Source organism: Rhinolophus hipposideros (assembly GCF_964194185.1).
Source record: "Rhinolophus hipposideros genome assembly, chromosome: 4".
Taxonomy (NCBI): Eukaryota; Metazoa; Chordata; class Mammalia; order Chiroptera; family Rhinolophidae; genus Rhinolophus; species Rhinolophus hipposideros.
Window position 1 is genome coordinate 48,954,844 of NC_138050.1, and position 14,648 is coordinate 48,969,491.

At 39.9% G+C, this 14,648-nt stretch overlaps 1 protein-coding gene across 4 annotated transcripts in view; it reads right to left on the bottom strand.

Moving 5' to 3' along the window:
- Window positions 1-13,274, bottom strand: part of KAT6A (lysine acetyltransferase 6A) — a 93,750-nt gene extending 80,476 nt beyond the window's left edge. For 2 of the 4 annotated variants that reach the window (XM_081046347.1, XM_081046345.1), the window contains exons 1-3: window positions 13,175-13,268; window positions 10,901-10,988; window positions 9,678-10,591 (exon numbers count right to left, since the gene is read on the bottom strand). In XM_081046347.1, the coding sequence (XP_080902473.1) occupies window positions 9,678-10,277 (600 nt within the window). In that variant the 5' untranslated portion in view covers window positions 10,278-10,591; window positions 10,901-10,988; window positions 13,175-13,268. Of the gene's footprint in view, window positions 1-9,677; window positions 10,592-10,900; window positions 10,989-13,174 lie in introns of all 4 variants that reach the window. The other 2 variants (XM_081046344.1, XM_081046346.1) reach the window with 2 other exon arrangements.
- Window positions 13,275-14,648: the final 1,374 nt, after the last annotated feature.

Here is a 14,648-nt window from a genome sequence, read left to right on the forward strand (position 1 = left end):
GGTGAAAGGAAGGCAAGGAAGAAACAGAAAGAGGACATCGCTACGCTACGTCTGCAAGGTTAGATAAGAGCTAATTGGTGAAGAAGAGGGAAAGGATGATTATTCGAATGAGAAATAGGAGCAAGAAATAGCAAGGTGGATCTGACAACTGCAAGTAGTTTGGATGTGCAGTGGTTCCATGCATCAGACTCCCACAGAGGGCTTATAAACTTACAAGTTGCTGGGCCCCACCCCCATTTTGTAATACAGTAGGCCAGGAATATAACCCAAGATTTTGCATTTCAAATAAGTTTTCAGGTGACAGTACAGCTACTTCTAGTCCCAGGACAACACTTTGAGAACCACTGGTATAATGGAACACAGAGAACATAATGAAAAAGTAGCGGGAGACAAGTGTGGAGCAACACAGGGAGTAAAGAAGCAGTTTACAAATCACATATACTACGCTATGGAAGTTGGCACTGAAGGATTTTATGAAGGGGAGTTAAGTTTAATTTTAGAAAGACTGTAGTAAGAGCTAACATTTACAGGACACTGGACTTCATGTATTCTGTGCTGTGCAGTAGTTACTAGCCATCTGTAGCTATGTCAATTAAATTATAATTAAATAAAATGAAAAATTCAGTTCTTCAGTCAACAAGCCACACTTCAAGAACTGGCTACTGTACTCAGCAGCTATAGAACATTCCACCATTGCACAAGGCGCCATTAGTCAACACTGATGTATATTAACACATTAAATCTTCACAACTTCATTATGAGATGGGCACTGTTTTATCCCCATTTTATAGAAAGAAATATGGCAGATAAAGATTTTAAAAATGACCCAAGGTGATAGAGCGAGTAACGCCAATATGAGATGCAAACCCAGATGGTCTGGCTCTTCATTCTCAGTCAGATCATCCTCGCGTAACGGACTGGAGGGCGAGGATGCTGGGGAAGGAAGACCAATGGGGAAGCTACTAGGTAATCAGGAGGGAAATGAGGGGCACCTGCACGGAGACAGCAGCAGCTGGAAGGGAGAAGAGGTACGTTGAAAGAGATGTTGAAGAAGTAGAGGAGAAAGGATTGGGGATGGATTAGAACTGAACCAAAAAAAGGTGCAAACGAGGTGTAGAAGGCGGCACCAAAGTTTCTGTGTAGTAATCAGAGCCAGTGGCAATGCCTCCCTGCACAGTAAGAAGCTGGAGGCGGGTGATAAGTTCCATCTGGTCATCATGAATTTGAACCGAGTTAGGTAAGACACTACACAGTGGGACAGGCAAGTCCAGAGTACAAAGAGAGGTTTGGGTTAAGATATGAACTTAGTAAAGGGGAGGCAAGTATAGAGTTAACTCAGGAAGATTGAAACAGTAAGAAGTGGGCAAAGATCAGAACCTTAAGGAATCCAGCATGTAAGATAAAAAAGGAAAAGATAAAAAGCCAGTAAACTGAAAATGAATTACCAGAAAGATAGAAGGGGAAGAAGACACCTAGGAAAGAATTATCCCAGAGGTCAAGTGAAGAGAGAATGGTCAACAAGTGCTAAATGCTGCTGCGAGGGCAACCAGGGACTGAAAACTGTCCACGGAGCTGTTTCAAATGGTGCTCTAGGGCCAAAGGCCAGATTGCAACACATCGAAATGAATATGGGCTTTTTTTCAAGAAGTTTCCAAATGAAAGGAAGGAAACAGACAGGGTGTAGATGGAGAGAAGACTCTGAAGCAGCGTTGTTTGTTTTTATTCTAATCTGATGGAAGAGACTTCCCACGCTAAGGGGCAAAGAGTGAAAAGACTGGGAACGTTATTATTGATGGAACAAGGCCCCTGAGACAGGAGAGAACAGGGTCCTGCACATAAATGGAGAAATTAGCTCTGCACAAGACACTTCTTTCACCGCCTCTGAAAAGGTAGCAAAGGGGGTAACATTAAGTACAGATGTATTTAGGTTAGTATGAGATGGGGGCATAATATGTTGAATGAGCTCACATGGCCAGGTAGATTCTATTTTCTCTACGAAGACATGGCAGTGGACTTCGTGTCAAGAACCAGTGTTTTAGAAAGAATAGGGCTTTAGATCTCTGTTATAAAATTAAAGAAAAACTGACTAGCAAAGGAAATAATTAAAGCAGGAAAATGGTTCAAGAAGATCTAAACTGTTTACCAAGTCAGATATTTAAAGATGTCCTGAAGAGAGAACTTGGGAAACCATTAACGCACAGCATCACACTCAACACACACATAAAATGTAATGTTCCCAAGAGTTGTTACAGGTTCCAGAAAACTCAGGAATTAAATGCTTCCTGTAGTCCAATGACTAAGAAAAAAGAAAAACTTGCACTCTACAAAGCAGAAAGACTTGAAAACCCACACTTAGCAGCTCTCTAGAAAAAAGCAGCCTACAGTACTAAACATGGTAACACCCCACATACATGGAATCCACCTCTTCTGCACTAAGGGTTAAATGGCAAAAGAATCAGCTGTCTTCTTTCATGCATACAAAGATTTTAAGTTTAGTTGCCAGATTTTCTTTCCACATCATTTTTTCCTTAACATGTTTTACCAATAATTTTAAAACTATTCAATTATTTTACTAATAACTGTCCCCAATCTTAACCTTTATTCTAATATATTTTCTAAGTTTTATGACAAAGTAAAAGTAATGCAGGTATGAACTGTTCAAGTCATAAAGAGCAAAAATGACAAACATGATCTGTTGTCTGCTGCCTTCCCTATAAGGTTTGTTTACTGGTACTAGAAATCACCCAGAACCAAGATACTATGAATACACAACGAGTGATAGACTGTATATCCTAATCATTGCCTTTAATAAGAATTACTTCATTGATTACTAGAAAGGCTTGTACCTTTCTATTTCAGTCTTAAATTTTTTAAATTCTAACCAATTATCCCAGTCACTCAGAGGTCATCTATATTATAGACTTTCTGGAAAATCACACTTACCTGTAAGTGGACACTCGTTTTTTTGTTTTTCAAAACTCAAGGAATACTTTTTCTACCAGCATTAATGTAGCTGAGCGTGTTCTTATAATATTTAGCTAAAAACATAACAAAACTTTATAATTCCTTATTTGGGCAGTAAGAAAGCAGTCTCCCCTCCCTCAAAAAACTTGTTTCAACTTTCAAGAGTCTATAGCTATCTTCAAACACCGAAACAACCAGATTTACATATTTGTGGTTTACAAAAACCACAAAAATTCTCTATAGCAGGGTTTATTATATGGTTTCCATCAAGGAAGAGAGTTACAACTATATTAGTTTATACTTATTGCTCTCTAATGCTATAAAGTAGTACTACAGCCCAAAGAAAAAAAGCATAGAACAGAGAAAGGCCTGACCACTTCTCCCACATGTGTGTGAACTTGCTGTGTGGCATTGAACAAGACAATCTCCTTGGCTTTCAGTCTCTCTATTTGTAAAATAAGATTAGAATCATTGTTATCCAAGATTACAGAATTCTACAAAATGCAGAAGATTCAATCGTTTTTTTCTAAGAATGTATCTATATTTGTAAACATAATATAATCCAACTATAAAAACAACCCTTAATCAACACTATACTTAGTTTTTCTTAGCAGCTTTTATTTTTTTTAATTGCTGGCAGTTAAAAACTATTTTGACCCAGAATGGCATTCTGCAAATCTAAATGCTACGCCACTACAATCTCTATGCTTCATTTCAACCCTTAACCAAGCAGTGCCATACTATGAACTGTTTCTTCACCTGTTCCCTAATGAAGTTGCAAAGTAATTCTTTGAACTTGAATTTACACAGTTATGTATAGCGCTGATGAAAACCACCTGTTGGAAACTATGACTTTCCTGTCAAAGGGGAAAAAAACAAAAGAAACAACCTTAGATATTCCTGGGAACCAGCTGTAGCAGAATGAGTCCTAATCCCGCTCCAGCTGGAAAAAGCAGAAGAGTGAAGTCGCTACTGGTCTAATTCATTTGCTGCAGATCCTTTGGGAACTGACTCCACCCGAGTAGCCAACTGGTAAACAACTATATCAGAACGCGGCTTTTAATAATTTCTATATGTAACATTTGGTTCTTTAAAAATTTTTAAATCAGAGCATGAGAAGTATTCATTATTGTGATTTTAATAAACATTTCTCAGCTCACTGGAAATAAATTTTTAATTCTACTTAAACAAGCAAACTTGGCACCCATACTGTCTTTTCACACAGCTAAGAACCAAGTAGGTGTAAAAAATATACTTTCTCCAATATTCTAAAGAAAAGACCGGAAAAAAAACTGTCAAGGAGATTTTTACAACTTCAAGAAGACTGGAATGATAAAAAAAAATGTGTTCAGATTCAAACAGTTCCTGTTACTATTCACTTTCATAGTATTAAAAGTAAATGTAAAGTAAAAAGTGCTGGCCATGTGACAGGATGAACTAAACAAAAAAACAGGCAGCAGAGATAAGAAGATAATGTATTTTGCATATATTCATTTTCCATATGGTGTTTTATGACAAGCAATAATGAAAATTTGGTTATAAAAGAGCTATTATATATCATGCCTATTAAAACTTAACCACGTAGAGTCCTTTGGAGACTTCAGTAAGAAAGTATACGTTAAAGCTCTAAGAACAATGCTGCCCAATACATTGTTAGCCCTTAACAAATGTTAGCTATTAATAGGTTTCTATAAGCAACTGCTTACATTCCCTTGGCCTACTGATAGAGGGAGAAGAGGTGATGATGATGGGGTCTTCTCGATCTGTATTCCTGAAGCAATTTGTAGTATCTGATGTCTTCATTAATTTCTTCTTTTTAGTTCATCAATTTATTAGAAGTTACCCCAAGAAACAGTGAAGTGCTAGTAACTGTAAGAAAAATGTCTAGATTATATGCATAGAAGTTTTGGGTATAGAAGTTTTGATTAGCAATGACTAAACCAAAGGTTGCTTCAGTAGCTCAAGTTTTCTTTCAAGGTATATCATGGGCTAAAAATTACCAAAACACACAAAGCTCATAGCCTAACTAGAAGACCAAAAAATATCTGTACAGTTGATTGTATTTAAACAAATACTGCATTACAAACATATCTGTGCCAGAGTTATTTTTAAATTTTTGTTTTTGTTTTTTATATGAACAAATCTGCCGAGACAAAGGCAATTCCTAACTACATTTATGCTTAATCTACTTCAATTTGTTACTTGCCAGTAACAAATTTTTATTTCTAGCCAGCTTCTCCTCAGGGTGTAGAACAAAAAACAGTATAAACAATGATGTAAGAAATGTATAAAAAACGTAATTATTGAGATCAATCAGTTATACACTCAGTAACATTACAAAACCTACATCACCCATGTCACTGTGTCCTTGCCATGACTTGAAAAATGAGGTCCACTACGTATGGCTAGAATAACTTCCTCTAAAGTAATCCTTCTTTACTTAAAAACTGCTATGTTGGCATCATCCTGCATTCCTTTGTTTATAATGTAAGAACTAAAATTTGTAATTTAAGTTTCCCCAAAAAGTAGTTTCCCAATAACCATACTATAAGTACACTTGCTTGTATGCTCTCTTAGAACTTTATTTCTTAATATATACTTTATTTCATTTTGTTTTTTTTAAGGAGGACGCAGCTCACAGTGGCCTATGCGGAGATCCAACTGGCAACCTTGGTGTTATTAGCACCACGCTCTCTCTAACCAACTGAGCTAACCGGCCACCCCTTAATATATTCTTTAGATTGAGAACTTCTTCCACTTATTTACTACTAATTTATTTCTTCTCAACTTTTTTGTAGCATCTTTTGCTTTCAGATGATACAGGGATTGTTGTGTGTTTTTTTGTTTTTTATGCAAACAATCACTCTGTCAAGCAGTAAACATCCGAATTTAACAGCATGGACACTTACTAGTAGTATAAAGCATCACAGCAACAGGATATTTGAAATTGAAATTAAGCTTACATATGTAAACAATTTTGTAATACCTCCATTCTAACGTATAAAATGTGAAACAATTTTACTATAAAGGCCATTTTCAAACAGCTAAATCAACACTATCATTTTTAACTCTCAATGACTTGAACATATTTCCATTCTAATCAGCATCTCTACATCAAAAAATCTAAGGTCCAGTCAAAGCCACACTTATCCCATGCCACATTTCAGAAACAAAATAATTCGGACTCTATGCTGTCTCTATGCTGTCTGCCTTAATCCCCAACAGGAACTAAATCCTACATGCACTGTTCATGGTAGGCATCTAAACATTTGCAAAATGAATAATGAATAAATGAAATAAATGAACAAATTATCTTACAGTCATATCCATATTTCAAAAAGAAATTTACAAGGAGGAAGTTGTTATTCATGCCAGTTACACACTATCACCCACAATTCAAGGGAAAACAACATTTTGTCCCAAATGAAAGCACTCTATTACAGTCAACCAATCCCAAACTTCAAATGATAAAACTTCAGTGACGACTGAAATAAAAATTAACAAACTTAGAAATTGTCTTTAAGAAAAAAATAAAACAAAATGTCTTGTAGACAAACTATTTTTTTAATATGTATAAAAACCAGACTACTCGTAATCTTTGGTTTCTGTACTTTTATCACTGGTTCAAAGTCAGTTTTAGAATTCATTCTATGATGGGAAGAGAAAAAAGGGACACAAACAGTGAAGGGGTGAGGGAGGAATATGTCCTTTCACAATTAGAGAACGTGCTATGAAGTTAACACCAAGACCTTCCCAACTGTGTATTTGAGCGCAGTGACGGGCATTATACACAACTCCCAGGAGGCAGGAGCTCCGGCTATTACACTGAACCTGGGGCCAGTCTGCCCAAATCCAAATCCCTACGTAGCCCTGTCTCCTAATATCTCTGACTTGGACAAGTTACAGAACCTCTTTTATGCCTCAATTTCTTCATCTGTAAAATAACAGTACCTACCTCCTTGAGTTGTATGAAGATTGAATGAGTTAATATATGTATAGCTTTAAAGTAGCACCTGGCACACAGTAAACACATCAAGTTAAATAAATAAACCACTATGAACTACCACAACCTAAAGCTACCTCAGAAATTTCCCTTAGAACAGGGATCAAACTTTAAACCACAGTATCCCATAGTCTCCTCCCTATCAATGTGAAAACACACTTAAATTCAGCTGTCTTCACAAAAACTCTTAAAAATATTTCTACACAGCTGATCTCATCTAAAAGAGCAAAAACCACTCAGTTGCTGAAAATCTAACATACAGGTCTACAATGCCTGCCAAAAGGTAAATATAGCAAAAAATTAAGAAAGAAAAAGTTAGAAATGATATAGAAAAAAGAGGAACTTGCTCGTCACTTCATATAGTCCCTGAATTTCATCTCTCACCCCAGTGACCATACTAATAAGACACATTTGCATTCCAGAGAACATAAAATCATTTCAGTTCCAAGCCATTTCAATTCTAAGCCAAGTACCTGGACCACAGTAGGTGCCCAATAACTATTTGAGGAATTAATTAATGCCTAAAAGTGAAACTATTTCTGGCCTACACTTTCCTTTGTCCATCACTGTCAAAAATACACTGGATAATTTCTTTTGAAAATATCTAAGTTCATAACAGCAAGTCAATCAATTCCACATAGGAATCCAATGGATAGTTTAAAAAAGCGGAGGAAAGTAGTTAAAACACAATAAAAGGAGCAGACATACACTGTGACCTGTTGAGAGGAAGAATAATTCTTCACGTTAGAGTTCACTCTATTATGATTTTGAATGTGAGCTTTTCATATCTTTGGGGAAAGTCAAGCAGGGAATTCACTATTGAAAATAAGACTCCATTTAAAAATACAAACAGATCTCATCATTCCTAATTTTGTAGATATTATCATAAAATTAGTTTTCCAATAAGATCAGTATATATATATAGGAGTCTACTCAAGAAACTCAATTTTCCCAAATGTATCCTCTACATTTAGTTACTCCAGCTAACAGCACTATATATTAAAATTATGTAACCAAAGAGAAATTTCTAACCAAAGCACACCAGCAGATCTTTGCTGGATTAAACTTTTTTTTTTAACGCAAATATCTCAGCTCAGCTGCAAAATAAGGATTGTTGGGTTAGATGGTCCTCAAGGTCTCTTTCCAAGAGTAAAGCCCTAGGGTGATAGGACTCAGATTTGTCCTACATTGCACTATATTGACTACTTTTTAGTAATATGCACAACTGTCACTTTATGTATAGTTAGTATTTTTTTTAATTAAAATATCTAACCCAAGCAAGGGAATTTATAATAAAAGCAAGCACCCAGGTGTTCTAACAAGAATTTATAATATCCAATTCACAGATATGACAGTGAATTCATTCTAAACTATAAATTATTCCCTTTCCAAGCAACTAACCTGTAGATCATTCGATTAACAGTTGTAGGAATCAATTGTATTTCATTTCACTTAAGCTATATGTGATCAAGAAACAGTTCTCACAGATTAAGAGTACTTACAGCACTGAACAACAGAATAAAGCATTTTAGTCACTTGTCCACCTTGAATTTTTAATAATGTACTCTTAAATGCTGAAATGATACAGAACCATTTTATGAATGGGATTCTCTATCAGAATCATTTTAAGAGTAACCTCAGTAAGATAACTTCTAGTTCAAAGTTCACAGAGAAAATTGAATCCTAAAATAGATCTCTAAAAACTTCATCAAAGAAAAATACTGTTAATTTTCAATTGCTATTTAAGAAAAAATTATAGGTTGGGTTATCAACTACAGTAAATTTAGAGCAAATCTCAAATATGTTTAAATACATTCAATGTTAACTTTACCATCTTCTCATCCTACCAAGGTGCACAACAACTTAAATTACTACCACTTTCCACAGAACTACAATTCAGAGCAATTGAAATAAATTTACAGCTAGGACACTAGGTCAATGTAAGAAACAGCTATTAACAAAATTCTCCTCATCCCTGAGTATCTATTTAAGGGCCAAAATTTATCGTTAAGACATACTTTCAAGTGCACAAAATAACAGCATAAAACATAGCACAGTAACGTATACCATATGTGCATCAAAATTCCCAGCTCCCCAGAACTTTACTAATATAGGGCACTGTATTCCTGACCCATGTAGTTACACCTGTCATAAACAATAACATTTAGGACTTTGTCATATAGAAAGAATAATACATGGCAGAAAGCTAGAATACAAACAATAGAAATAAGAATTGCTAAATTGGCTTAACTACTACTATGGGTCACAAGAATTGGTCTCATTCCTGTGTAATGGTAAACTGCAACAAAATGGGAAAAAGAAAGAAGAAAGGTTCTTAGAGTCACTTGCTTGTTTCAAATTCAAGTCTCCAGCATTTGGCTGTTCATCAGCTTCCCGCAGTAAGATACAAAAACTTTTACGCAACAGTTTTAAAGTTGTATGCTACTTTTTAATTCTAATCTAAACATGTTCTTTTTGGTTGATGGATAATCTACACTTTGAATCTCAAGTATTTCAAAATATCAGAACAATTAGCATCTACTGAGTTCTCACACCTAGAACTCACCAGTAAAAAACCAGAGGTGATCATCATTCCACAAGTCTCCAAACACAAAACTTGTGTTAACTTCTATATAACTTCCTAGAAACGTGACTTTGTAGCATGCTACATCATCAGCTCTATGAACACTGATGCATATACCATTCTCACCTTATCCTTTTCATGTGGAAGGAGTGACACTGGAGGTAAAGAGGAAAGAGACTCACAACTCTCTTTCCCATCCACATTGGTTGCTTTAGTGTTGAGCCGATAAAGAGGTCCATCTTTAAGGAGTCTGCCATGGCCAATGGCACGTTTAATAGCCAATCGTAACTGCTGGTGAAAGCCAGAGGCAGCACTGCCTCCAAATAATGCAGACACATCCTTCTGACCTTTCAAAAAACGTTCAATGCTTTTCAAAGTTGAGCCACCAGACTCTGCCAAGCCATCAACTGCCCGTTTGATCAGTTTATTCCAATCTACATTTTGTTTATTATCCAATTTTCCATGGTTTCGAGGTTTAGGAAGTGCTATTCGCCCAGGATTATCAGGATCTTTATAGGAATTAAGACCCTTATTTGAAACTTTTAAAATTGTTCCATCTTTAACACTCAACTCCAATTGTTCTAAAACAGTTTTACGGTCCAAGCCATGGGATGAAGACACTGCATTGCATATCCTTTCTTCTGAAGGACGCTGTTTCTGCTTCTTCACTTTTTTTATGGCCTCCAAAATCCATTCCGTATACAGCGGGTTAGCGAGTTTTACCATGGTGAAGGATTCGTATATCCATAGAGTCGTTATCCCTTATCCTGATGCTGAGTAAGTTTTACACCATGGAAAACAACATTTTCGGAGGCTGAGAACCAGTTAACCATAGCATACAAGTTTTCTGGCCTAAGTCCTTCCTCCTTTCATAAAATAGATGCCTCCCCACTTTACTTTAGAAACCACAACTACCAGTTATTTGAAATGTCTTCAAACTTCCCAATAAATTTCTCAATAGCACCACATATGGGTCTCTTCATAAAGTTGTAAAAACTCAAGAACATGTCACTCCCAGCAGAAGAACGTTTATCTTATGCCTGAAAAACAATGAAAACAAAGTCAGTTTTCTATCAAGTCCCACTTGTAAATAAGCTATAACTGAAACATCCTAGTCTTTAAAAGCAATCAAATGGCAAGTGTTTATTGAGCACCTGTAGGAATTTTAACATGTTTCTATCAACATTCCAAAACAATCATGTATGTAAACCACTGGGATAAATAAGAAAAGAAATGAAATGAATAATTAGAATACAATGAGGAAACAAAATGAGATGCACTGTGAATAACCTTAGACTACAATTAACCAGAGGGTGCTGGCTATCCTGTATGCCATAATCTCTGCTCACCAGTCTATGAACTGAAACTCTTCCTTGACATCTTTCCCCAAGAAACTATTCAGCACTTCAACAAGTATCTGGATTAGTAGAAAGAATCCTGTAATGAAAGTAAAAGTGAATCTTTCATCTTTAAAATTCCAGACATTCAGACTGGATAAAACAGTCAGTAGAATAGGCAGAAAACAATTAAGAAAATTTTAAGTATTTCATATATTAAAGAAACAACAAATACAATTTACACACACAGATCAAGTTCATATTTTAAGTGCAATATATACTTTAAACATTCCAAATGGAAACAAAAATAATATGGAAAGCAGTCAGGTGTGAAAAGTGCTTAAGGAATTTTTAAATAATTCAATTTCATTCAAATTTCAAGAATTACAGGCTGACAGCATCTCCTAAACCAAACTAAAGTACTTGGAGGGAGTAACAACTGTCAAAATGTTCATAACCAATCTACAGATAGAGAAACTAGAAATGAGAAAGGCCCAGAATCATTACGTTCAAATGCACACACTACATATCAAACGTAAGGTACAGAAAAAAATTTATTCCCTGTTTGCGGGTCTAAAAAGATCTCATAAAGATTCAAGACTGCTGTCCTGAAATGAACATTAACGAAAGAAACACAAACAAATATACTGCCTCTCCAGGATCAAAGTCAATATTCTTCTTTCAGACAAAAGAAACTGGCAGATACAAATCTTTTTAAAAATCACCAAAATAATGAATTCTCACAATCTAAACAACTCCTCTGCTTCCAAAAATAAATTTAATTTTACTTTTGTGTTTTTTAGACCTCTGTTCTTAAACTGAGGAGCATTTACATCACAGCATACACAAATGCTAAAAAAAAAAAAAAAAAAAAAAAAAGGCTCCCACAGCAATTATTCTTACAAGTAACATTAAAATCCAAAGGAAAACTAACAGGTATTAGGAAAAGGATAGTACTATTAACTCTAATAGGAAAAAAAAAGACTGAAGTAAACACTCAAATCTGAGCCAAGATTTATTTTTAATCTGACTAAAAAGAAGCCCCCTGAGAGCTATGCTTCATTTTGGTGAGAGTCTCGAGAGAACAGAAATCATACTATTATTACTCCACGAAAGTTCATTATGCAGATATTAACGCGAAACTACGTTAAGAAGCTACCACCTGAGTTTAAGAAGCTGGAAACGTCCCTGATTAAGCTCGCAGGTAAGAGAATGAATGACAGTTACTCATTGTCTCTGCGGCCGGGATTTTCGCTGGTGTCCCGGTCTTAGCAAAGGCAAGGGCCTGCAGACTTGAACTTTACAGCAGCGTCTAAAGGGAAAGCACGACCGGCTTCCGACAGTGCTTCCCCGGCCTCCATTCCCCACCCACAAACACATCTTCGCGCTCTCTTTTTAAAGAGCTTTGAGAAACTTGAAAAACTTGGAACAGCACAACCCCGAAGCTTGCCAACGGGGGGCTTCGCCGTTCCCATTAGAGGGAAACAGCACCCGAGGACTAAGTTAACAATGAAATCACGTGCAGGAGTTCAGAGCAATGTATCACCCGTCCCCAGCTGCTCCGCACCCTAAGCTCCACGGAGGCGGCTTCCACGGAGGGTCTGGGGCACGCCGGCTGCCCGGAGAGCCTGACAGGCCCGGCGGCGCCCGTCCAAACCGGCCGACGACTGACAAGCCGCCCGCCGCCTCCCCTCCCGGCGTCCGGGCTGACAGCCCGACAGACACAACACCACACGTGCTGCCTCCTCCGCACCACAACACCCGCCAGCCTGTCACCCCCATTTGCCGCCTCAGCCCCTCTCGGATCTCCGCACACCCGGCCGCAACCGAAGAGGGAGCGCCCCGGAGCGCGGGCAGGAGGGGCCGGGCGGGCCTGGGCGGCGAGCGCCGGGCGCAGGTGGGGCCGGGGAGGTGGGCGCGCCCCCGAGGGAGAGCGGGCTTGCCGGCACCGCACAGCCCGGCCCGAGGCTCCGCGGCCTGGGCTGCTCGCCGCTGGCCCACCCGCCGACTTCCCCGGCTGGGCCCGGCCCGCCGGCAGGCGGCGGGGACCTGGGGCCGGAGGCGCGCGGACCGCGGGGCGGGGGAAGCCGGGCGCCGGCCGGGCGCGAGGGGGCGGCCGTGGCGCCCCAGCCCGAGGCCTGGCGCAGAGCAGCGGGAGGCGGCGCAGGCCGCGACGGGGCCTGCAGCCTCCTGCCGACCCCGCGAGGCGGCGGAGCGGGCCCCAGAGCGACTCAGCCTCGGGTTCGACGGCTGGGGGCGGCCGAGGGTGGCCTCTCGGCTACTTACCGGGCAGGAAGAGAGCCGGGATGCCAGGACCCCGGGCCGGACCGCGGAGATGCCCCAAACTGACACGGCCGCCATCTTGGAGACAGTGAGCTCCGGCCGGGGGGAGGGGAGGCGAGGCGGCGGAACAGCCGCGGGGGGAGGGGAAGCGTCGCGAAGGAACGGCTGCCTGGAGGAGGGAGCGGCAACAGCCCGGGAGGGAGGCGAGGGGGGGAGGAGGGAGAGAGAGTGCGGGAGGGGGGCGGCTGAGGAGCGGGAAGAGCTGGGCCGAGAGCCGGGAAAGGCCGGAGGGCGGGGCGGGTAAGGAGGGAAGAGCGGGCCGGGCGGGTCACGTGGGGTCGGTACAAAAGGCCAAAGCCAAAGCGGGAGGAGGACCTGATGGGGCTGGAGGCCAAAAACTGGGGGCTCGTTCTAGCCTTTCACACGCGGTTAGGTCGGGCGATACCAGTGAGAGGAGGAGATGATGTATCCCCATTACACAGCTGGGGAAACTGAGAGCAGGCGCATGGGTGGGGTGGCTTCAGTGTGGCACGGAAATCCGGTGGCCAGACGGGCTCTGAACTCTTGATGGCGTTTGTGTTTACAGTGAGCAGATCCTCCCTCCCCACTTCTGTGCCCTCACCCCACTTCCACGGTGACTCTCCCGGAACCTGAGGTCGGGAGCTTGTGTGGTGGGGAGGGGGCGAAGGGCAGAGAGGAAGTTGCCTCCCTTCATCGTGCCCCTTCTGCTCACTTCACTCACCCCACACATCTCACTCCCACTGTAGGAAAAAGAGGAGGTGTGCTGCGAAGGGAGAAACGGGAGAAACTTAGACACTCGTGTCAAGCGCTTTGTCAAATCACCACAATGATTTCACCCTCCCCACAAATGAGACTTGTTGGACCTTACCAGCGACATTGTCAAAGAAAACAGCATGGACTAGGGTCGTAAGGTTTGCACAAGGTCACGTAGCTGTTTTGTGGCACGCCTCTGAGTTTGGAGCCTAGATGTGTCTCATTCCGACGCCTGTCTTCTCGTGCCCTATGCGGAATTGCTCTTGTCCCAATTTATGGCTGAACCACGAACTGGCACTTTTTTCATAGCATGTCTGTCCTCTACTGGTTTCTTTTGTCTTGTCTCTCGAGATTGAATCATACCCTTTTTAAATTTTATTTACTACATTCATTGGAAAGGCAGTAAATGACAAATGAAAAGACATACTAAATGGTTAATAATTTTGTGTGGAAGTATCTTCCTGCTACTAGACCTTTATCTGCTTCTTGCGTCCTGCATAGACTACCCTGTTTCCCGGAAAATAAGACCTAGCGGGACAATCAGCTCTAACGCGTCTTTTGGAGCAAACATTAATATAAGACCGGGTCTTATTTTACTATAGTAAAGTTATAGTAAAATAAGACCCGGTCTTATATAGTACAACATAATATAAGACCGGGTCTTATTTTACTATAGTAAAGTTATAGTAAAATAAGACCCGGT